This window comes from Rhynchophorus ferrugineus, unplaced genomic scaffold (assembly GCF_030347505.1).
Source record: "Rhynchophorus ferrugineus isolate W39M unplaced genomic scaffold, kcgeb_rfMv2 rfM3, whole genome shotgun sequence".
In the NCBI taxonomy this organism is placed as follows: domain Eukaryota; kingdom Metazoa; phylum Arthropoda; class Insecta; order Coleoptera; family Curculionidae; genus Rhynchophorus; species Rhynchophorus ferrugineus.
In genome coordinates this window covers 74,385,643-74,410,851 of record NW_027472582.1, presented here as the reverse complement: position 1 = coordinate 74,410,851, position 25,209 = coordinate 74,385,643, and the positions used below count along the sequence as shown (strand labels likewise).

General features: G+C 33.4%; 3 protein-coding genes across 5 annotated transcripts; 2 read left to right on the top strand and 1 right to left on the bottom strand.

Annotated features, from left to right (window-relative positions):
- The first annotated feature begins 210 nt into the window (after positions 1 to 210).
- On the top strand, positions 211 to 9,293 carry vib (phosphatidylinositol transfer protein vib). Of its 2 annotated transcripts, none has more exons than XM_076400021.1 (7): positions 211 to 349; positions 687 to 717; positions 1,037 to 1,300; positions 3,243 to 3,320; positions 4,370 to 4,600; positions 6,318 to 6,376; positions 7,711 to 9,293. In XM_076400021.1, the coding sequence occupies exons 1-7, from the start codon at positions 333 to 335 to the stop codon at positions 7,847 to 7,849; spliced, it is 819 nt and encodes a 272-aa protein (XP_076256136.1). In that variant the 5' UTR covers positions 211 to 332; the 3' UTR covers positions 7,850 to 9,293. The 2 variants fall into 2 exon arrangements, with proteins under 2 accessions (XP_076256136.1, XP_076256137.1); XM_076400022.1 differs by lacking the exon at positions 3,243 to 3,320 and adding an exon at positions 3,029 to 3,106.
- Positions 9,294 to 9,620: 327 nt separating this feature from the next.
- On the bottom strand, positions 9,621 to 12,388 carry LOC143192381 (uncharacterized). Of its 2 annotated transcripts, none has more exons than XM_076397710.1 (11): positions 12,191 to 12,388; positions 11,996 to 12,130; positions 11,654 to 11,934; positions 11,447 to 11,598; positions 11,262 to 11,397; positions 10,998 to 11,213; positions 10,868 to 10,942; positions 10,643 to 10,802; positions 10,464 to 10,593; positions 9,895 to 10,062; positions 9,621 to 9,841 (listed from the first exon to the last, which is right to left on the bottom strand). In XM_076397710.1, the coding sequence occupies exons 1-11, from the start codon at positions 12,353 to 12,355 to the stop codon at positions 9,654 to 9,656; spliced, it is 1,806 nt and encodes a 601-aa protein (XP_076253825.1). In that variant the 5' UTR covers positions 12,356 to 12,388; the 3' UTR covers positions 9,621 to 9,653. The 2 variants fall into 2 exon arrangements, with proteins under 2 accessions (XP_076253825.1, XP_076253826.1); XM_076397711.1 differs by having other exon boundaries at positions 11,007 to 11,213.
- A 9,235-nt stretch (positions 12,389 to 21,623) lies between these two features.
- Proc (Proctolin) lies at positions 21,624 to 23,558 on the top strand. The gene is made up of 3 exons (XM_076397777.1): positions 21,624 to 21,698; positions 21,765 to 21,907; positions 23,282 to 23,558. The coding sequence occupies exons 2-3, from the start codon at positions 21,767 to 21,769 to the stop codon at positions 23,411 to 23,413; spliced, it is 273 nt and encodes a 90-aa protein (XP_076253892.1). The 5' UTR covers positions 21,624 to 21,698; positions 21,765 to 21,766; the 3' UTR covers positions 23,414 to 23,558.
- The last annotated feature ends 1,651 nt before the right edge of the window (positions 23,559 to 25,209 follow it).

The window sequence follows — 25,209 nt, the reverse complement described above, 5'->3', positions numbered from 1 at the left end:
TTTTGCCTAAAACGTGGCAACCCAAAATACATACCATGTTATTTTTAAATTCCTTACAACAATCTAACGCAAAAAAACAAAATAGTTGTACTAATAAATATATACGTAACTTAATACGAATAATAGATAGTTTCAAATATAAATTAGTTATTGATTTTTATATCAAATAATCACTATAAATTACAAACATTATAAAAATCGGCGTTGCTACGTAAGATCTTTGCGTCATGGAGCGTGCGCCGTTGCCATCTTTCAGTCCAAGTGATTCACTGTCAAGCTAGTTCTGTATTAAATTTCACATGTTATATAGTTAAAATTTACTAGGATACAAGATGTTAATTAAAGAATAGTAAGTAGAAAAAACTTGATCTGTTACGATTAGCCATTTTCAATTTTTTCTTCGTCTAATTTAAGTGATAATTCATAACCGATAGAGGGAAATTTTCGGAGGGTTGAAGTGTCAAAAAACTGAGCGAAAATCTGCTGATAACATTTCAATAAAACTTTTTTTCACTGCTTATCCTTATACGTCTGGCATTGCCAAATAATTTAAGCTTTTTTGCTGTGAGGATGATCGATCTTTTTAAGCCTTTTCAAGCGGACCTTGAATTTTGGCATTGACCAATTTTATTTTCGCTCAAGTTGTCAGTTTGACGTTTTTCTTAATGATTTCTGGTTTTTTTCAGCCGTGTTACCTTGCCCCTTACTGTTGAAGAGGTATGTTTCGAAATTTTATTGTTTTAGATATATTTTCCATGAAAAAAATCGAGTGTAAATTTTGTGTTGTGTGTGTTATATGTGGTGTCAATGAATTAATCCTTAATGATTTATAGCCAAATGAAATATTAAATTTTATTAAATTCTTGTAATTTATGTTATAAATAATATATCGCAGTGAATTTATTGTGTTTATTACGAGACAAGTTAATTGTTTAATAATATTTACAAAGTACATACATTATTGACAAAACACACTTATGTTATATCTACTTTTTTTAAAATTAAATTGAAATATTTTATCTGTACGTATTTTTAGTATCAAGTTGCTCAGTTATATAGTGTTGCTGAAGCATCTAAAGACAACACAGGTGGTGGAGAAGGAATAGAAGTGCTAAAAAATGAACCATTCACCAATTATCCACTACTCGGAGGCAAATACAATTCAGGCCAGTACACTTATAAGATTTACCATCTGGCTAGCAAAGTGCCCGCGTTCATTAGGCTTTTGGCTCCTAAAGGTAGTTTAGAGATCCACGAGGAGGCCTGGAATGCTTATCCTTACTGTAAGACAGTAATCACGGTTAGTATTATTACTGGGTCGGTGAAAAAATATTATTAGGTTTAACCATTCATTACCACAACCATAATTGATGGTGGCATTGGATAATCTTTACTATTAACACTGTTAATTGCAAAGTTCAGAGTTCTTAAATTACTATTAGTTATTCTCGTGGTAATAAACACTGTTACAAGCAGTAATTCAAAGTCCATAAAGACATTTTCTGGGGGACAGAAAACAAATTAATTGTCCCACTTTTTAATTCACGTTTTTATTTGATATTCATTTGTATATATTTTTATGTGGTGGGGAAATGATTTCTTGTAATATATAGAGACTTTACTGCAACAGTTATATTAGGTGTGCGTAAAAGTAATCCACATTTTAAATTTTCAAGTACACATCAACTAGTCACTGTTGCCAGCCAATGTCTATTGTTATTGTATAATTTAATTATAGTTTCCGTCAATACTAATTCATAAAAATATTTTTTATGAATTATTTTCTATGTCTATGTAATTTGTAACACAAGGTTTAACCTCTTGCGAGAAATTATTTGATAAAAATAAATAGTGATCTTTACATGGACACGTGGTTGTGAGTTATCGCTATTATAACACGCACTAACTTGCACACTGCAGTCAAATTTAGAAAGTTTTTGCGATGTTGCCGATTATTGTTCATTGTATGTACATTTGAAGAATATACCTAAATATCTAAGATAAGTGTATTAGTTCTAAATTTTTCTATAATAAATTGTTCAAACCTTAGTGGTGGTCTAAATCAATCAAATCATGAATATTACGGATATATAGTCCGTTCAATGAAATAGTGAACTGGCGTCATCTAAATGTATGACGTGAAAACGTCGCAATGTTGCCGCATCTACTTAAACATCTACAACTAATTTTAGCTTTGATATATAACAAAGTTATAAAAAAAATAATGTTTTTAAATATAATACATTCTAGTTCATCTCGTTCCTTTTAAAAGTAATTTGTTAGAGTTGCACTTTATTTCTGTATTAAACAAATATTTGGAATTTATCAAAACAAGTAAAGTGACATAACGTTTGCCGGATTATAACATAACCTGTAATTATTATCACCGCTGTTCTAAAGAATTTTGCAGACGTTTGACAATCAGGTGAATTTTGTAGGCTGATTCGGTTACCTGTTCGAACGCATCAGACATCATTATATCTCTATTCAATTAAAATAAAATGAGAATGAAAGTATTTTTTATTTTAAAATGAATTTACAAATTGCGATAGGCAATATATTCGACTTCGTGATGACTTCAGTTCACTGTTATTTTGAATAAGTATAAAAAGTATATAAAGAATATGAAGAATAAGTATATAAAAAAACCAAGAAAATACATTTCTTTTAAATATATTGCAGTATTTTTGTAACTGAAGAGATAATATACGTGTGCCTCTATACAAGCCAGATTTAACCCCTATGGATTTTTTCTTGTGAGGTTTGTCCCGTCAGCAAACCGGCTTCCCTGGCGTATTTAAAAGAATCGCACCTCTCCCACTAGATGGTAGCCATCGCAGCATCTAAAATGTGTATATCCCCTAAACATAAACTTTCTTTTGGGACACTTTGAGAGCAAAGCTGTACATAATTGGGATTGAAACCTATTAACTAAAATGGTTTTTAAAAGATCGTGGATTATTTTTTCGCCCACTTAATATATATCCACAAACAAATCCATTCATATTTCACAGTGTTTCATTTTCAGAATCCAGGTTATATGAAAGAAAAATTTAGGCTAGTTATAGAAACTATGCATGCTCCAGACCGAGGCTTACAAGAGAACGTGAGTACCCAGGGACACGACATTAATATTTTTCTTTTTTTTTCTATGTTTTCTCAACGGTGGTGATGGTGGTGAACATTTGCTTAAATTAAATTGCGATAAATAACCCGTGCTTTGCTAATTATGGGCACTCCAGAACCCTGGATATATGAAGGAGAATTTTGTCATTTGCATAGAGAGTATGCATATAGCGGATACAGGGCGACAGGACAATGTAAGTGGGTACTTGCAGCGTTCTTTTAAATCCCCTAATAACTGCACTCTTTACCCGCACTAGCGTCAGTATACTTTCCCTAAGTTCTTTCGAATTTAGGAAAAAAAAATGATCGAGTAAATATCGGTGCATTTATCTAACAAAATTTTAGTGATTTAGTTATATTTAAGCATAATATTTTTTTTAGATGTTTGTTGTTGATGGAATTTTCATCAGTTTTCAAAGATATGACAATTCTAAGAAATTTCGCGACTGGACGCGATAAAAATATATTATCACTTTCATTGGATTTTTAAAATCAATTCGATTTGATTGACAAAAACTAAATCCAAGTAGGCTTCTACAAAGAATTAGACAATAACTTGTCTGTAAGATAGCCGAAATATGTCAGTACTGTCATTTGATAACTAACATAATCGTTTCGATTGGATTGGATTTTTTATATTATTGGTATTTGTTGAGGAAAACATTAAAGTTCAATTCAGCTTAATAATTTATATATTAATAAAATTAAATCACGATCACTCCGAACTTCAAATGTATCAGTTATGACAGTTGATAACTGACACATTATAATTAAATTTTCATTTGGATTTGGGATTTATTATATTTTAAATTATTTCGACGATTTAGTTGCCTTGAACAGTAACATTGAAGTTTCAATTTAGTTCGATTAAAAAATGTAATTGAAGTAAGCACAGATTAACAAAATTAAATACAACTGTCACTGTCAACTTCAAATGTGTCAGTTATGACTGACACATTATAGTTATAATTTGAATAATAATTTTGACGTTTTTAATTGAGATTAAAAAATTAGCCGGTTTTTATGATAACTTGACAGTGACAGTTATCGAGTGTCAAAAGTATCTTTATGTGGGTTTATCTTTATATGGTATCATAAATATGGGTTTAACACGTAGTATATATAGAACAATCAGTAGTTGCACCACTTTATGTAAAGTATTCCGGTAGAACGGGCTTGTAGTTTATTAGTTTCGCTAGATTCACCGGTGCAGCTTGAATTATTTTGCATAAATCTTAACCAGGTGCACGAATTGCCGGCGGAGAAGCTGAAAATACGGGAGGTGGTGAATATCGATATAGCCAACGATTCCGTCAGCTCGGCGGACTACAAGCCGGACGAGGACCCAGCAAAATTTAAATCTCAAAAAACCGGTCGCGGACCTCTCGTCGGACCCGACTGGAAGGACAGCGTCAACCCGGTCATGACCTGTTACAAGTTGGTGACGGTCGAATTTAAATGGTTCGGTTTACAGGTGAGTCCAGTTCGTTTGATGTACTTTGTTTTTATTAAATGACGCGGATAAGTAAGACGCCAAGGTTCGATTGTGTCCTTTCTTTGAAGTATTCGACTGACTTTCAGTTTAATTTGTTCGGCTCTGTTCGTTAATTATCGACTGACGGTGGGCGGAGTCTAGTTAAAGCAGACTTGAGTTTACGACGACGTCAGGCGTGCGCACTAAAATTTGATTTTGCCACGTTGCCAAATTAACATCAAGGATTTATTATAAACGTGCAACAAATATATTTAATTTTAAAATATTTTTTTGTTATTGAACCAAAAAAAAAACATGTACAAATATTGTTTATCTATATATAAATATTGCAATGACGAAACGAAAGTTGTTTTCTATATAAATATATGTTTGTATCTGTGTATATATTGCAGTGTATACTGGAATCTGTGTTTGATTCTTAAAAAAACCTTCAATGCCTTGAGTGCGTTTCGGCAGAATCCCATCTACCATCTTCAGGTCTTGCTTCCTCCTCCCGTACTTCTCGTTACACTAGCTCGAGCTTGATCGATGACAAACAAATCTAGATGTGCTACACTTTTTACCACCATGGGTACTACATTTTTAAATGTTATCTTTCCACCTTTCAAAACCTTCAATTGAGTCAAATTTCAATGTTTCTTGTTCAATTTTCTCACTCACATAAAGAACATCAAGTGATATATCTCTGAACTTTTTTTTTATTTCCACAGGTTCGATTTTATCTAAAATACAATGAATTACCCGTAGAACTTAATCCATTTGCAAAATTAAAATAAATAATAGAATATATTGATAGATTATATAATACAGAATAAGTGAATAAAGACAATTCAAACGATATGTCCGAATCAATAACTTCTTAGTCCTTCTAATAAAATGAAAAATTAATTAATTATCTCGGTAATATAACGGTATATATAAAACGAAGAATATATATTTATAATAGCCATATCCGAGATGGGCGGAGTCTAATTTTTCCCGAATTCATATATGTTAACAAGACAAATATGAGATTTGTTTAATTTATTTCGTTTTTGAATAACAATTTTGTGTTTTTTTTAATAAAGAGAGGTATGGATGAGAAGTATGGGAAGAACAGAAAAACTGTAACTGTAATTAAGAATAATTGTCACCTCTAGATCGCTGTCAAATTAGGACATCAAAGAGCTGATTATTTCCGAACGAGAGGCCGACTGAATCCGAACCGACATCCCTGTTATAAATAAAACTTTTGATGTCATATTTGCAATGCCGATTAATGTTTTTATTTGCTTCATATTGCGTGAACCGAATTTTTACGACAAATTGTTAAACAGGACTTGTTTAAATATACCACTATAATTTTTATGTCAATCTTCGTAGAAATCCACGAGTTTTTGTCGTATATTTCTGGTTTTGTGGTAAACGTTTTTTTTAATACATGTTAGAACGGAACATCAATTACATGGCTTACTATAATGTAAAATATAATGTAACAAGTTAAACGGACAACAGCTCATTTATTGTTCAGGTGGTTACATCAATATGTTGTAACGTGTTTTTTTAAAACTAGTTCAGGATGACGTTTGTTTTAATTTAACCAATTTGTTTGTGTTAGTAGTTCGTTGGAGCTTTTCTAGAATATCTACTTTGAAAAATAAATATCATTAATTCAGTTTGTTGCTTTTACTATTGTTAATTATTTTTTTTTTTTCAGTCAAGAGTAGAAAGCTTTATACAAAAATGCGAGAGGCGGCTATTCACTAACTTCCATAGGTGAGTTGATTCTTAACTTTTAATCTGTTGTGTACGTTTTTTATATTTGATGTCTGTCATATTTAGGTTTTGTGCAAACAAATTTTGCTTAATTCTGATTGGTTTAATATGTTGATATTGAGATTACGAATTATCTAAAATAAATTAAAATGTTAGGAGCTTCGTAGATATTCTATTTAGTGAGTTATTGTGCTAAGAGTGCTATTGCTTTTGTTATTTTCAAAACAGTACATCATGTTTTCATTTTATACTGGTTCTTCATGGTAAAAAATACCGTTCAAGTGAAGCGATGGTTTGAGAAGTGTTATAAGGACCTCGCTCCATCAGAAACAACAATAAAACGTTGGTTTGCCGACTTCAAACGTGGTCGTAGAGTCGCCGGTGATGCATAACGCAGTGGACGTCCAAATGAGGTGGAACAACAAAAACAGCAGAACACAAAAAAATCCACAACATCGTTTTGAATGATGAAAAAGTGAAGTTGCGTGAGTTAGTTAACATCGTAAAGCTATCAAAAGAACGTGTTGGTTTTATATCGCATGAGCATTTGACTATGAGAAACGTGTTGATTCTGAGCAGTGTTTGGCAAGGTTTAAACGTAACAAATCGCAATTTTTGCACCGATATGTGGACAATGAATGAAACATTGATCCATCACTTCACTCTGAAATTAAAACTATCGTCATCTGACTGGACAGCAACTGGTGAGTCTCGTCCAAAGCACCCAAAAGCACAATCGGCTGGAAAGGTTATGGCCTGGATATTTTGGGATGTGTGTGGTGTAATATTCATCGACTATTTTGAGAACAACGCACCGTGTCACAAGTTAATCAAAACAATGGCAAAACATGAATTGGACTTCGAATTGCTCCCACATCCACCGTATTCGTCAGATTTGGCTCCCAGCGACTAGTGGCTGTTCGCAGACCTCAAATAAATACCGGTTAGAAATTTCGTTCGAATGAAGAGGTTATCGCTGAAACTGAAGCATATTTTGAGGCAAAAGATAAATCGTTCTACAAAAGCGGTACTGAAATGTTAGAGCGGCGCTGGAATGATTGTGACTCTTGATGGAGATTATGTTGATGAATAAAGCCACTTTTGAAGAAAAAACGCGTTTTCTTTGTTCGCCCGGGACTTTTGAGATTATGTGTTAAATCACGGGTGATATTATATGTTTTCTATTAATAATTATTCCTGATTGCAAATTTCATTAGTTCAGGTACATCCTCCATATAGTCTTCTTGGTGTCGTTTGATTTGAATTGAAGCTTCTTTGCCAACCTACTAGCCGTATTTTCAAGTATATTAACTTTGTTCCTTTGCTTTTTTCAGGCAAGTGTTCTGTTGGATCGATCGCTGGCACGGTCTGACCATGGACGACATCCGCCGCTTGGAAGACAAGACCAAGGAGGAGCTGGAGGCGTTGCGGAGGACCGGCGAGGCGAGAGGCATGAAGGCAGAGTCCGATTAAATTCTCTTAGCCAAATCCGAAACGTCAACCGCATAGCTAAATTACTAAATTAACGGAAACAGTGTTAATTCTTTACCAAAAAAAATATTATTCATGATACATTTTCAATAGCGTTTAGGGTGGCTGGTCAAGCCGGTGAAAGTATTCTATGTGTAAAAATTAAAAAGCAAACAAAACTTACTGGAAATCGTTCCCACCCGTGCACAGAGGCGAAAGGACACGACACAGTTTAATTTTAAGGACTATAGATCATTGTTTAACTTATCCCAAAACCTAGCTTATCGTTGTGATTTATACTATATTAGTTTGTAATAAAACAATATTGTTCAATTTAATTCAATTAAATTTTGAGACATTGCCATTGGCCGAACTGAAAGTTCCAGCAAGTTTTGCCCAAAAATATATATACGGAGGACAGTTACATGCATTTATTTTAGATTATCAGATCCAACCAATACGATGTTAAGCTGTAAATTTTAAACCTTTAATCGAGTTACCAGTGAACGTTATCATTTTTGTAGGAGACAAGCATCAATTCGACATTGCGTAGCTTTGTTCCGAACAAAGAAAAATAATGAAAAGTCAGCTCTTTGTTGCCGTTTAGACACTGTTTTTTTTTCTTTTTTAATATCATTGTGTAAAAAGTATACTTTTTTATATTTTACTTAATAAATTGTTTGGTTTTTTTATCGGATTGTTTTATTTGGAGTTTTCATTATTTTTCTTGATGGTCTTTTATTCCCTTCCTGATATTTATTGTTCGTATATAGGATAGAGTAATTGTTGAATTCCAGCAAATAATATTCGTGCCATATAAAACTCCTTAATTCAGTAGGTTAGTCTCTATCCTCACACGTTTTGTTTTTTAATAAAAACAAATTGTCATACATTCCATGTCATTTGTTTTCGAGATAAATGGCGAAAACAAATGAAAAACGCACTCTAAAATTAGTTACACTGATTCATTTCGTCGAAAGAAAACAATATAGATGTAGGTATTCCGTATAAATGTGTGTTATTACCACATAGCAGTAAGACATTCGTCAATTTAATATTTTCTATTATTTATATTGGACAACAAATCGATTTATGGACGTTATTTTAAAAGAACGCAGAACACATCCAGTATTAGAATTAAAAACGAACCTCTATCATAGTTTGCTCTGGTCTCATAGCAACCTGATTTACTTATTATATTCGTACGCATAAATAACTTAATTTATTTTTTAACTGATTCATGGTTTTATTTTTTAGTTATGTAAGAGTTGGGTTATATATTTTAACGAAATAAAATAGTAGTCTTCATATACTGTCAGATTTGCGTGCTGAACTATAAGATTTTTTAGGGTAACTGAATTCGAAGTTTTAGCTAGGTTCTATGTAACAATATGTATAAAATGAAACTGTAAACTAAACTGTTAATATAATAGACTAGTAAAATGTTTTATGTAGTTTGATTTTTAGTATCTCAAAATTTGTTTTGACATTTAACTATCCGGAAGAAAATCAGCTTTGTATTTCCCAATTTAGAATATTTAAAAAATATTTACTGAAATTATGTCACTGTCAACTTTATTTATCATAGTTACTATAACAACGTCCGTAATAATAATATTTAATCTAATCTTATAACAAAATTACTGTCACTGCCAACTTTGTAATTTTTTATAATAGGTGCCATGGCAACCATGATTATCAATAAGAAAAAAGGCACACGCGATTTACAGGAAATCACTACAAAATATTCATTTTTAAGAAATAAATAAGACAATTTAAAACATTAAAAGGTAATATATTAATTGATTTAAACTATTACACTGTGTACATTAGTCATGTGATTATTAAGCAAGGATATAGTACTGAAACCCTTGCTGCACAACTGACATATATTAACTTTTAAGTCGACTTTGCCATCGTGCATTTTCATATGCTGCTGTAACCTGTAGTTTTTATGACACTCATAATCACAAATCGAACATTTGAATTTTTTCTCTACAAAGGAATTGTAGCTGTTTATTGGAAATAGTTTTAATTGCGATACTTACCACCGTGTAATTTCATATGGTGTTTCAGAAGTTCTTTTTTTTTGAAACTCCTACCGCACATGGTGCAAGAGAATGGTCTTTCATCGCTATGTATTGTTAAATGACAGGTCAGGTGGCTCTTTTGCGCAAAAGATTTTCCACAATTAGTACATAAAAATGGCCGTTCTCCTTTAATAAAAAGTACTTCTAATTAAAATTGAATTTTTGAATAAAACAATTTATTTAATTACTTTGGAAACTAATGTAATCTCTACATATACTCTGGCAATTGACATATAATCTAATCTAAATATACGTCAAATGTCAAAATAATTAAATGTTATTATTTCACAGAAACAAAATACTAACCTAAGTTAAACGTGACAGATGTCAAATATATACAGTAGTAAATGTCAATCATAGAGATAATGCTTTATTTTAGAAAACTGACATAACCTAACTTAAATTTGCCTGATGCCAAACGTCAAAAATACTAAATATAAATCATAAAGAAAAATGCTTTTGGATTTTGTACAATGGCAGATAACATTTCGCCTGCATAAAACGTAATAACTGTTTTGTCCACCTACCTCTGTGTTTTTGTAAATGCAGTTTCAATTCCGATTTTCGACAAAACCTTTTATGACACAATTCGCATTCTTCCGGTTTTCCTGTATGTCGTTTCAAATGAACTCTTAACGTCGCCCCACTTACGAATCCCTAAAAATCTTTATATTTGACGTTGACGTGATAAATTACTTTAGGGTACCTTTCCGCAAACGTTACATATAAAAGGTTTTTCTTTCGTATGAACTCGCTCGTGATTCGTAAGATCTGAATTACACGAGAAACCCTTCCCGCAAAATCGACAGGTTGTCGTGAAAATTCCCATATGTGCCTCAATATGTTTTTGTAACTTGTACGCGTTTCTAATGAACAAAATAAAAAACAAATGTTCTACTATATGCAGGCGTATATATATAACAACGCTTACTTGTAATTTTTTTGACAAAAATGACATATTAGATCTTCAACTTTTTTTACTTTTACATTCCTAGTTATAGATTCCCTAGTAAACAGAAAAAAATGAAACTGAAATTACGAAACAACGTCGTTTGACATACTTGACATACATTTCATCAGCACCATCTTTTGTTTCTTCTTCAGACTTAATTTTCTCGTCACAACTCCGTTCGTTATCTTCACATTTAACGATATGGTCGTTCGGTTTACCTGAATTGCCATTGCATAAGTGTGATGCCAGTAATTCAGGTATCTCAAAATGCTTGTTGCATTCATTGCATGTATAGCGGCCATGGAGTGATATGTGGTCTTCTAGGCTAAATGTTATTCTCAAAATAATTGTTACTAACACAGCGGGCTTTTACCTTTTGATTTGTTTGAATAACTTTGGGCAACTCGGACACTGAAAAGGTTTAGTCTGTACATGTTGTGCGGCGTGTTCCTCAAGAGCCTTTTGGGAAATGAACTTTTTCTGACATTCTTCGCACGAATAATCTAATCCTAAAAATAAACATTGACTGCATAGAAAACATAAAGCTTACACAATTACCAGCGTGATTTTTTAAATGCTCCAAATAGTGTAACCTCGCAATATTTTTGGAACAAAATTTACACCATGTCTTATCACTATGAATTTTCCTATGACGTTCTATATTATCAAATAACATATTACATCTTGAACACCATTTATTTCTTTTTTCTCTAAATCATCACGAATGTTAGTGTATTTTAGTAGTAAGGAATGATATTTACCTACTTATGTTTATGTATCATATGAGATGAAAGATTACGAATACTAACACCCTTAAAATCACATATAATGCAATTGGAATTTTTTTTATATTTATTCTGGTAATCTTCTATGGTTTTTTCAATTAGATCAAGAGGAATCTTTTTTAATTTAGCATTAAAAGGGGTGCTTTTCTTCGCCAGGCGACTTAAGGGTTCATAATCAGATTCAGACTCTGAATTGCTATCATGTTTTTCGAAAACATCATGATCTAGTTCAATTTTAACGCTATCCTCTTCTATTTTCACCTAGAAACAAATATGTTATTAAAATATCTACACCAACTGATTTAAAATAGGGGTTAATTACATTTTTCTGGGCATTGACAAAATCAACAAAATAGAGTATGCAACGAGTGATTTGGGAATGGAATTCTGACGCCTCGTTTAACCTGTTCAAACATAATTTGCAAATGTTTTTCGGTGAGCCAGTCACCACTTCTACCTGAAAACAAATTCAGTAATTAAGAAAAAACAAACGGTGTTGATGTGGCCAACAGGTAACCTCAAAATTGAAAATCTTTTTAAATTTGCCTAAAATAATCTCGTTTTGCGATATATCCTCCACTTGTTTGTTATTTTTTAAGCAAGTAAAACAGTAATTTTCAATGTTTCCGATAATTTCGATGTCTATTTGTCCATTATCGGGTGTTTGTTTTTCAATTGGCATTTTGACATGTTTACAAGACTAGAGAAAATTAAAACTGTTTATATAGGTTATGTTTATTTTGTTTTTCTGTTGTTGAAATACTACCTTGAACTGCTTATGAAAGATATTATATAAAAAAGGATATATTATATTTTCATTAATATTTTCGTAAATGAAGTTCTTAAATTGTATTTTTATTTCGTTGTTTCATAAAGGTAGTTAAATGTTATTTGAGTTTCATTTGTTTTTTGCTTGTACAAATTAAAAAACAAGTCAATTATTTGACAATACAAAACGACAAATATATATTGTGTAACAATTATACGCATTTGACATTTATTTTATAAAATATACGTTTCAATATACGACATTAATCTTCGGTAAAGTGTTAGTTTTTGTGATAAACGATATATCTTGATAAAAGCTACATGGTACATCTTTTCTCGGCGCAACGCCGAAAAAACACAAAGCTCCATTGTGATGATTAACGGTCTTTAAATTGAATCAAAGGGAGATAAAAGCCATTCATAATCGACCTTGAGAAGGGGAAGGGGAGAATAGAAGACGCCTTGTCTCGTCGCCATCGGGTCCAGACGATTTGGCGTCGCTTGCGGATATCCAAACGATAGTTTGTAAACAGTTGAGTTAATTTACAGGGTTGGTATGACAATTGGCCGAAGTAACAAGAATTGTTTCTTGGTGGTCCGAATATCGTGTGTACAGTAATAATACTTCTCTTTATTATTAATTAATAATTGCAAAGAACAATAGAATTATTGACAAGTGACGTTTTTTTGACAAAACTATTTTCTTAAGAAACCATGGCAACTAGGATATTTTTAATACGGTTAGTTTTACTTAATTCATATCATTGGACCAATTAACGAATCTTAAACTGAAATTTCTTGTTATATGGGTACTTGTAATTTTGGAACCTGATTAAATTGAGAAGGTTATTAAATTAATTCAGCTTTTTGTTGTCAATTTTTTTTGTCAAATGCGTCTTCTTCATGTAAGTGTATTTAGTACTTGTTGCCAAGACATGAGTTATAACAATTATGAAGAAATACGAATTATACAACTAAACTAAAAGTTTTGGATGATACACCATAAACATATAGTAAACACAATTATAGAAAATATAATTATATATAAAATAATAATTTAAAAAGTAGTAAAATCGTAAAATTTGTTCTTAATGTTAGTTGTAAGGTTAGTTTTCGGACTAAGAAAAATCGCATGGGGCAATATCAGGTAAGTAGGGTTAGTTACAGTTCAAAAACAACAGTCTACTCAATTGGTTCTAGTTCCTTTTTTTTTTTTTTTTTTTTTTATTATTACTCTTCGTGAGTCCACAATCTGCCCTATTGGCAATAAGTATTTCTTCTGTTTATATTATATATACATGGCATGTAGAAAATCACTTCATTAAGCAATCTTCTGTATAAAATATTATCTTAATTAATTAGTCTTATTCTAATGCTTATTCTAAACTCTACATATGTCCAGTAATCAGATCAGATGGTGTTAAACGTTTTAGTCTACGCACTTCACTATCACGTCGCATATTTAGCTGATTAGCGAGTACATTGGGATGCACTGACACTCTTTCGAAGTACTTCACACAAACACGTTGGATTACACTCGTTATAGGTTCTAGAGGAATATCGCGTTGTATCACTTTATTTGAAATATAGTACGGAGCATCAACAATGGCACGCAACACCTTATTTTGGAACCGTTGAATGATGGATATATTGGATTTGCTAGCGGTACCCCATAGTTGAATTCCATATGTCCAAATGGGCTTGAGTATAGACTCATACAGCAATACCTTGTTATCTAATGATAACTTGGATTTGCGCCCAATGAGCCAATACATTTGATATAATTTTAGTCCTAGTTGTTTCCGTTTAGAGAGTATGTGCTTCTTCCAGGTTAGGCGTCGATCTAAATGCATACCAAGATATTTAACATGGTCTGCTTGGGGGAGTTGGCGATGATTGATATTTACTGGTGGACATGTTCTTCTACGCAGGGTAAACGTTATATGCGTGGATTTTGATTCATTGGCTTTAATGCGCCATGTCTTCAACCATAACTGTATTTGCTCCAGGTGGGTTTGTAGGTTTATTGATGCTGTGACTGGATCTTCATGGGATGCTAAGATTGCTGTATCGTCTGCATATGTTGCCACAGTAGTTATTTTTGTGGTGGGCAGATCAGCCGTATACAGAAGATACAGTACTGGACCCAGTACACTACCTTGCGGAACTCCTGAATATATGGGATTTAATTCGGTATGTTCATCGCCTTGATTTACAATAAAATGTCTGTCAGTGAGATACGATTTTAGTAGCTGATAGTCCGGATGAGGGAGAAGTTTCTTTAGTTTAACCTGCAAGCCCGTATGCCATACTTTGTCAAAAGCCTGAGATATGTCTAGGAAAGCAGCCGAACAATATCTTTTGGCATTTAGGTCAGCGTTTATTTGGTTTACAAGTCTATGCACTTGTTCTATAGTCCCATGCTTATTGCGAAAGCCAAACTGATGTTCTGGAATAATTTTTCTTTTTTCTATTATATAGTTTAGTTTTTTTATGTATAACTTCTCGAAAACTTTCGAGATTATTGGTAATAAACTTATAGGTCGGTAGGAGGTCACATCTTCTGGTATTTTTCCTGGTTTAAGTATCATTAATATTTTAGCTACTTTCCAGATACTAGGGAAGTAATTAATTCGTAGCATAGCATTAAATATATATGTTAATAGTTTTATAGCCTTTTCTGATAGTTCTTTTAAAATTTTGCCAGTAATTAAGTCATAACCAGGAGCTTTTTTAATATTAATCTCTCTCATTATTGTATGTTTAACTTTTTTGACCGTTAATTTCTCGTGCGGTAAATCCATTTGAAATGGCGAATCTAGAAAGCTAGTAATTTTATTTTCGTCATCTTTATGTAGCTGAGACTGGAAAGGTTTAAAAACATTTTTTAAGTGTTTTGAGAAAATGTCGGCCTTCTCTTTATTGCTTCTCGCCCAATTATTTTCGCTTGTTTTAATAGGTGGGTTATGCTGCTGGGATCTCCTAAGCTTTTTTGTTGCTTTCCACAACGAATAGTCTGTAGCCTCAGTTGATGTCAAGTTTTCTAGGTATTCTTGAATGCCTTGGTTCTGTTCGATTTGGATTAGATCTCTCAGCTCTTTTATGGCCCTATTAAATTTTCTTTTATTCTCTTCAGTCCTTTGCTGTTGCCAATTTCGTCGTAACTTTCTTTTTTCTGCTATCTTTTTCTGTATTGTACATGATATATGTGTATTTTTTCTTGGAAATGTTTCAATGTTGGGAGTCGCGGAATATGCTGCCTCCTGTATATTTTTTGTAAGATTTATTGCTGCTATTTCTATATCCATTTCAGTTTGTAACGGTAAGTTTAGAGAGATATTTTGGTCTAAGTTTTCTCTAAATGAGGGCCAGTTAGTTCTATTATTGCACAGAGAAGGGGATTTATCTTTGATGGTAATTTTTGAAGAAATTGTTACTATTATTGGTGAATGATCAGAAGACAGGTCGAAACATGATTCTGCCTGACACTTTTTTGGATCAATATTTTTTGTAATACAGAAATCTATTGTATCTGGTTTTTTATTTCTGTCTGAAGGCCAATATGTTGGTTCACCAGTAGAGATATGTTGTAAGTTATCTATCCTTATGGCTTTGAGCAGTTCTCTACCTTTTGAGGTTATTATTCTTGAACCCCACATTAAATGTTTTGCATTATAATCTCCTCCTGCTATAAATCTATTACCTAGCGTACGGAAGAATTCTTGAAATTGTTCTGCCTTGTTGTTATGTTTGGGTGGGCAATAAATCGCAGAAATTGTTAATGGTCCATGGGCTTCCTCTATGGTTATACTGGTGGCTTGCAGGTAGTCTTTGCGGAATTTTTCTTTTTCGAAATGCTTTATATCATCTCGAATTATTATGGCTGTACCTCCATGTGCTTTATCATCAGGGTGATTTGTATGATAAAGCTTATATTTAGGAACTTTCAAATAATTTTTGTCCGTAAAGTGTGTTTCGGAAACCATCATAACGTCAATATTTTGTTCAATTACGAACATTTTTAGTTCCCTGGCATGTTGTTGGAGCCCATTGGCATTCCAGACGGCGATTTTGTAGCTATTGGTTTCAGGCATTAGGCAAGTTTGCTTACGACGGTTGTGAGTAGACCAAGCATCGTACTCATTTGATCCATTAGTTTGGCCATCATATTTTCTAATCTTGAGATGTTGCTAGTTTCAGTAGGTTGAGATATTGTCTCTCGTTTTTGTGCTGAACCATTTTCAACTATTTGGGCATAAGTTATGTCTGGTTGACTTGTTCTGGTGGGTAGTGGTAGATTGGTAGTAGTGGATTGTTTTTGTTGATGCCTTTTTTCCCTTAAGGCAGGATAGAGTTTCTGCTGTAGTTGCTTGTGAACTGCGCAACCCTTGTAGTTCGCTGGATGATTTCCGTTACAGTTGACACATTTCACTTTTTCATCGCGAACTTTACGAGTACAATCTCCTGTCTTATGTTCTCCTGCACATTTTACGCATCTATATGATTTGCGACAGTAAGTCTTTGTGTGCCCGTGCGCTTGACACCTTGTGCATTGTGGTATAATTCTTTTTATATGTGGTGGTTCGCATTTAATAATATTATTTTCCAATTTGGTGATTTCATACACCGCCTTATTGTTTCCATTAGGTTTTATGTCTATATAAAACATAGGCAGAGGTTTTTTTGTCGTGTGATGTCGTATATTGTGAATATTTACGACCTCGTGGCCTTTTTCAGCTAGTGCTACCTTGATGGTGTTAAAGTCCGTCCCGTGATGTAATCCTTTTAATACGAATTTAAATGTTCTCTCGGATTTTGGCCTGAATGTATGGTATTCGGTGTTTCTTTCATCTAATTCTTTTATAAGAACTTTAAAGTGATCCGCTTCGAACAATTGGATTTTAATTGTTTCATAGCTCACTGTTTTAATTGTGTAGTTCGTAGTAATGGTTTTTAATAAATCATGGATGTTTTTTATTATTCCTACCTTATAGACTGTTATTGGTGGTGGTTTGGGAACAACTTTTTCAGGGCTTGGTTGTATGTTCTCTTCAATTTCTTCCGACAGGTTGCTAAAACTGTTTTTTGTCTCTATCGGTTTCTGCAACCAATAGTCACTGATTCTTGTTTGTTTCCTCGCGATTTCTTCTTCTGGACTTCTCAATCGTTTTTTGTTAACGACTGTAGTCCATTCTGATGGTGGAGTTTGCGTTATTGCTGTTTGTTCTAATCTTATATCAAAGTGTGCAGGTGATTTGGTTGAATCGCTATTGTTTGCCATTTTTTAATTTTTAATATTTTATTTAATTTACTTCCAGAGGATAAAAAAAATAAAATAAATACATTGTTTATTTCACGCACTTCATTTTTCACTTACGTTATTTTAGCACTAGTTTTTTACTATAAATACTATAAATGAATTTCAAAAGGACTGTTGTAAAATAAGATGAAATTATTTTAAACACTAATAAAAATGAGATGCAGTCCTTTTGTCTGGTCACGTAAACACGTATTCACTACACTTTAGGTCCACTGAGAGACGGATAGCCGCATCTGTTATGCGTTTTTAACACTCAATTAAATAACCCTAATAAAATACTGGGTTTTTTTAAAGAAAGGTATCTTTTTATAGCTTGGACCGTATTGAAAATACGTCTTCACCCTACGAAGGTTGGAACTGAACTGGTTCTAGTTCCTAAGCCAGAACATTGTGACGTACTAGTTTTTAATCACTTAAAAATCGGTAAAGTTTTAAAAAAGGTAATTTAAGGAAAGAAAATACATGGAGATGTGTTTGGTCTATATGGTTAATGACATTAAGTCTCCAATTTTAGTTATTTACCACATTTATCCGGACCTTGATATTAAAATAACAACTTTTGGACAAAATTTAAATTCATTTATTGATATAAAACACTTCAACATTGACTCTATCACCGTCTCTACTTTTTTAATATCTTTATTAGTATGATAAGTTATCTTTGCTTTCGAAATAGCTAAGCTTATTTCCTTGGGACACCATTTTAAGGTCTGCGAACAGCCAGCACTCACTAGGGGATCAAATTTGAATTATTCATTCATTTTGACTATTGTCTTCATCGACCTGTGACACGGTGCGTCGTTTTTCAACAAAAGTAAAATAAACAGATAACTAAAATCCCTGTAACTTTGACACGTGACACTTGAAGGTTAGGACTACGAGGTTAGGAACTGGGGTCATATATATGGCAACCCATGAATCAAGTGAGTGATGTGATTTGATGTGTCAAGCTGTTAGTTGTCAGTCTGTCTAACATTTGTTCACAATTCCATCCATTTCTATTTACAGCACGAAGTACAATATATCTGCAATGAATTATTAATAACTGTTATGACTAATAAAACCAAATAAATTGTTATTCCAACGTTAATCCTTTTCCATCAAATTTTGTTGTCACAACATTATTTTTATCTTGCCACGAGTTACCGTTGGATGTATTGGTCCCATTCTGAAATATCCATGTCTCATCCAAATACATACATTGAAATAATTGTATCAATCATATTCATCAAGCTGATTTTGATTGGTCATCCGCTTCGTATGAGGACAGTTTTTTTTTCGGTGAATTCAAGATTATATTTTTAATTTTTGAGATATTTCAGTGACCGTGTCCATACTAATATTCAGTGAAGCATGCTAAAAAATATTTTCGATAAAAATCGCAGCAAATTAAGATGTTATTTAACAGTAAAAATGCTTACCTCTCCAACGAATTTTACTGGAAAGAGGGAAATGGAGATGGAGGTCCCATTATCTCGCTCCTGTTCGAAGTAACTGATTAGCGACGCGATCTCTTCTGCCTGGCCTCGTAATCTTCAATCAGGGTAATATTAAGCAGCGAATATGAAATTTATCTAAACAAGCAAAGCATTAAAATAACGTTTGCCAGTTTTTAACCTCTTATTTCTACTGTTTTGGAGAATTTTGCATATATTTGACAACCGGATGACTGATTTGACAACTGATGGAGGATAGTTCGGTTACACGTTCGAACTTATTAGACAGCACTGTGTCTCTTTTTAACTAGAGTGAAATGAGAAGGAAAATATTGTTTGATTCTAAAGCGAATTTATAAATAGCGGCAGGCAATATATTAAATATCTTGACGACGTATGACAGGTTAATTGAAAAGTCCCCGGCCTACCATAGTAAAACATATTTTTTTGACAAAATTAGTTTTTTTTTATTCAACATAATTCCTTTCAAGCGTAATACACTGACTATAGCGATCCTCCAACTTTTCGATACCATTTTGTAGTATGATTTGTCCTTTGCTTCAAAATAGGCTTCAATTTCGACGACCACCTCTTCATTCGACGAACATTTCTACCCAGCGAACATTCTTTTGAGATCTGAAAACTGGAAATAGTCGCTGGGGACCAGATCTGGAGAATACGGTGGATGACGAGGCAATTCGAAGCCGAATTCATGGATTTTTGACACTGTGCATTGTCTTGGCGAAGCAGCACTTTCTTTTTCTTCAAATGCGTTTTTCGACGATTTCGTCCTTCAAACGGTCTAATAACGATATGTAATAGTCGCTGTTGATGGTCCTTCCTTTTTCGAGGTAGGCAATGAAAATTATTCCATACGCATCCCAAAATCCAGACGCCATAACCTTGCTAACCGCTAATGCGTTTTCTCACGCCTTGGAGTGGGTTCATCGTGTGCAATCCACTCGAATGACTGTCGATGATGTACACGTTCAGTTGATATCTTTAGAGTGTCTGTTATTTCATTCAAATTCAATTTACGGCCATTTCATATCATTTTGTGGATTGTTTAACTGTTTTCGTCGGTAACAACCTCTTTTGGGCGTCCACTGCGTTTACCGTCTTCGATGCTCATTTCACCACGTCTAAACTTAGCATACCAATCCTTGACGGTTGATTTTCCTGGGACAGTGTCCGGAAACTCGGCATCAAGCCAAGTATTTGCTTCAACTGTATTTTTTTCCTCCAAAAACCAATATTTTAACACTACGCGAAATTCCTTTTTATCCTTTTGTTTTTCACAATAACAAAAGTTACTTCACTCAAAACGCTATAATTCATAAATTAATGATCCGACAGCTGTCAAATTTATACACGCATCTTTTGAGTGTTAGGGCTGACTAAAAAACATATATATTTAATTCTACTAGCGCCATCTAGTGTCAGGCCGGGGTCTTTTTATTGACCTGTTATACAAAACTTCTGTGGATAGACTATATCTTGTTCATTTCGCTTTAGTCTGTCAAAAAATTACAGATAAAAGTGTGGTTATTAACAGTGTCACATGTGTCACCACATAGTTTATAAAAATGAAATGCGTGTGTCTTATAGAAATGATTATCGTTTTTCACGTACATATTATAACAAGATATACTCCACAATTTATTTTATCTAAAATTAATGAACCCTATGAGGTGCAAATATGAGTTTGCGCTAAAAATACAAATCAACTAGTCATCCAACGCTGTCAAAACAAGGTTCTTCGATTGATTACCAATGCCTATCGCTACGTAACCAACGAAGAACTGCACGATGATCTGGAAATCAAATGGATTTGCGAAGTTATCCAAGATTTCGTCTTGAAAAACGAAATAAGATTACTAAATCATACTAACGTGGAAGCAATACAACTGTCGGACAGCGCGCAGGATGTCAGGAGATTGAAGCGAACCAAACTATACGAACTTATCTAAAGTGTATACCTTCAGTGTAAACTGCAGCTTAAGTTATTATAATTTTATAATTGAGGAATATATATTGATGTATTTTCTCGCACTCGTCTTGCTTGTGAATTAATCCAAGTACAAATGAAAAGTAGTAATAAATTAATTTATAATTAAGATTGTACTAAGCGTATCTAAAAAAGATGTAATATATATATATATATATATATATATATATATATATATATATATATATATATATATATATATATATATATATATATATTGTAACAAGACATACTATACAAATTATTTTCGTTTAAAATTAACGAACTATATTACGGTTATATCGAGAAATATTCCTGGACCAGTCCTGTAAATGCATCTGGATATTGTATCCACGCCCACCTTATTTGTCCAATATTTCCACCCCTAAAACAACCACCCACGCGGGCCTTGCCTATTTAAAACCATCCTCAGCGTTTTCGGCATCAGTTCCTTTCACGCTGACAATAGTAATAGTGCCGTGCGCTTGTTCGAATAGCATAACATATATTTTCAGTGAGTCGATATTTTCCATCATGATCTATTTCGTTTTAATACAGAAGTTTTTCTTTTTTTATGCAGAAATGGTTTCAAAATCCGTCTTACTGATCTGTATCATGGTCGCCGTCTTTGCCCTGATCAGCCAGCATCAGACGGAGGCCAGATATCTGCCTACGAGGTCTAATGGTGACAGGATAGATAAATTGAGGGAATTATTGAAAGATGTAAGATTGCAGGTTGTTTTTGGGTTTTTTTACTATGAAATTACGGTCCTTATTCCAGTAAAGCACCGATTATATATTTATATTACGTGCTTGCATATATTCTGATCATTGTCTTACTTTAATAAGGCCTTTATTGAGATATACTGATTTTTTCTGCCAACATAGTAATACGGCGTTGAGATAATTTCTTCAAATGTTCTGGTACATGGTTTCGCAGTACAATTTTCAGCATTGCGAAACCATGTACCAGCTAGGATATTCTGTATTGCCTGAACAAGTAGTAACAACAATGCCCTATGACTCTTGCAACATTTAGCTAAGAGTTGTCGTACAAGGACATGACTTTACGTCTGTTACTGACTATTTCTGGTATGTTTTGCAATAATACGTCCTATGATTTATTTAACTGATGTCGAGGGACATCTGCAGGAACTGCCTCGTTCAGTTTTAGCAGCTCGTAATAACAGGTCAATTGAAAAGTCCCCGGGCTACTATAGTAAAATAAATTCTTTTCGCAAAATTAGTAGGGGGCCAGATCTGGAGAATACGGTGGATGAGGAAGCAATTCGAAGCCCAATTCATAGATTTTTGACACGGTGCATTGTCTTGGTAAAGCAGCACTTTCTTTTTCTTCAAATGCTGCCGTTTTTCGTCGATTTCGTCCTTTAGACGGTCCAATAACGCTATGTAATAGTCGCTGTTGATGGTCCTTCTTTTTTCAAGGTAGTCAATGAAATTTATTCTATGCGCATCCCAAAATACAGACGACATAACCTTGCCGTCGGCGTTTTCCGAAGCTTTGTCATACCCAAATATTTGTGATACGTTCAGATGATATCTTTAGAGTGTCTGCTATTTCACTCAATTTCAATTTTCGGTCATTCAAAATCATTTTGTGGATTTTTAAACCTTTTCGTCGGTAACAACCACTTTTGGGCGTTCACTGCGTTCACCGTCTTCGGTGCTCATTTCACCACGTCTAAGCTACCAGTCCTTGATGGTTGATTTTCCTGGGGCAGTATCCGGAAACTCGACATCAAGCCAAGTTTTTGCTTCAACTGTATTTTTCCCTTCAAAAAGCAATATTTCAACACCCGAAATTCCTTTTTATCCATTTTTTTCACAATAATAAAAGTTGCTTCACTCAAAATGCTATAATTCACAAACTTATCATCCGACAGCTGTCAAATTTATACACGTATATTTTGAGGGTTAGGGCTAACTAAAAAACATACGGATTCTGGTAGGGCCATCTATGCGTCAGGCCGGGGACCTTTCAATTGACCTGTTATTTTAACGTAGATTAAGCTGTTTGAGAGAAGCGTAAATGAAGACTGTGTTAATTACTCTATGAACAATTAAATTTCTTCTCAGCTTCTCGAATCCGAACTGGAAAAAGAAGACCCAGAGGTAGCGAGGTGGAGGCCAGAGAGCAAGGTGTACTTCAAGCGCGAAGCCGTTCCCGCGCCAGAAGCCGTCGAGATCAAACATCAAGTTCGTGAATGAGGCAGACGACACGGCTCCCGGGTTAGGTAAAAACGACGAAAGCGCCATCTGTGGACGGATCGAAGATCTTAACTTATAAATCTATTTTTTAAAACGATTTTTATTTTTTCTATGAAATAGCGTAATGATATTGTGATAGAACTCGTGATTTCGGTGAATTGGAGGACCACCGTACGAATATACGCGTACATTTTAGATTCCATTATATAGATATTGGGATAGATATAGAAGTGTAAGTTTTTAGCGTGATTATATATTTATTTTCACTTCATTCAAGCAATATTACGAGCAATTATAACCGTAGTTAGTTAGATAATCATCTGAAGTCCATGATTTAATCGAGATTCGTTCCGATTTACCGAAATCACAGAACATTAAATTTATGTATACTCTATTTGTTAAAGTTTCAGAGCAATAGGTCTCTAGGGCCTGTCTTTCGAATGTGTCTTATTATAAATGGTAACTACGTCAAATGATAATAAAAAAATACTAAATAAAAATATATTGTCATTGTTCTGTCTTTGTTTGATTTCGTATTGTTAGTGGTACCAATATGATTACGTTTTCTCGAAGTATCATTGTAAACCAATGTTGCCTTTATCAGTTTTGGGCAAATTAAAATACATATTTGGTATTTGTAATTAAGATATTTCTTTAAAATAATCGAGAAAATGGTAGCCGAAAGCTACGAAAGCTACGAAAAAATTGGTAACGAAATATAGCGGAAAAAATATTTTAAACAATATAACCCAAAGGTTGAAAAAGGAAATACTGAAAATTAAAAACAAATCCATAAAAGACTATCTGAGAAACGGATGATAAAGAAATTGATCATTGTTTCTTTATTCCTATATTTCCTCATACGGGCTGTACCTTTGATTGGCCTGCCTAACATTTGGCAAAATATCTAACACTAAAAGGAGGAAAGTCGGCTTGGTCGGCGCAGTGGTAAAGGCGACAGGACGGTCCGCCTACTGTTACGATAGTCGGGGGTTCGAATCCTTCTGGGGCATGGTCGTGAATTTATGTCTGTGGTTGTTCAATATTTGTGATTGTCCTAGGCAAGAGTGCAAAATCCGACAAGAAGAATGATCCAAGTCACGCCGGTAACCAGGCTGGCTAAGACCGGACGTCTTCTGGGATGATTTATAAGTTGGTCACTCGCCAGTCGGTAGGCTTAATGTCGAGGACCGTGGTTCGGACCCCACGTTAAACTGTAGGTCCAGTCCAGATAAACCCCTAGTTGGTAAAAGGAGACTTTGAAATATATTTAAAAAAAAGGGAAAAATAAAATCTTTTTTAACAAAAAAATTGAACAGACCTAAAAAGAAATAAACAAGGAACTAAAAGTTAAAAAAAACACAATAAAACTTGTACATAATAATCGTTGTAATAACTAAATAAAAATAAACTTATTTAACATATCCGCTATATCGATATATTGATATTTTTTAAAAAAATATCGATATTTTTGGCCGATATTTTTCTTGATCAGTATATTTTGGTACTTTTAAACTTTTAATGAGTTCCTTATTTATATTTCATTAATACTATTAATTTTTTTTCATTTTATAAACCTGACTTGCCTTTGCAAGTAGTTTATTGATATATACAGTCATAACTTTATTTAAATTAATCTTTGGGACATGTTTTTGAATAAAATGACGTGTCGTCTGATATTATTTCGTACCTTTAAGGTATATTCCCCTTATCACAAACATCTGCCTGGTACCGCTTTTTATGTCTGACGATAAACGAACAAATGCCAAGAATTCGAAAATGACTTGGAAATCCAC

Bases quoted from the DNA above. Each gene is read 5' to 3' on its own strand.
- vib (XM_076400021.1), top strand. The intron at 1,301-3,242 runs GTTAGTATTATT...TGGGCACTCCAG, and splicing joins ACTGTAAGACAGTAATCACG to AACCCTGGATATATGAAGGA. The intron at 6,377-7,710 runs GTGAGTTGATTC...TGCTTTTTTCAG, and splicing joins CTATTCACTAACTTCCATAG to GCAAGTGTTCTGTTGGATCG.
- LOC143192381 (XM_076397710.1), bottom strand. From the start codon at position 12,355: ATGCCAATTGAAAAACAAACACCCGATAATGGACAAATAGACATCGAA. The intron at 11,214-11,261 runs GTAAAAGCCCGC...AATAACATTTAG, and splicing joins TTATTCAAACAAATCAAAAG to CCTAGAAGACCACATATCAC. The intron at 10,803-10,867 runs GTAAGCGTTGTT...TTTGTTCATTAG, and splicing joins TTTTGTCAAAAAAATTACAA to AAACGCGTACAAGTTACAAA.
- Proc (XM_076397777.1), top strand. From the start codon at position 21,767: ATGGTTTCAAAATCCGTCTTACTGATCTGTATCATGGTCGCCGTCTTT. The intron at 21,908-23,281 runs GTAAGATTGCAG...ATTTCTTCTCAG, and splicing joins TGAGGGAATTATTGAAAGAT to CTTCTCGAATCCGAACTGGA.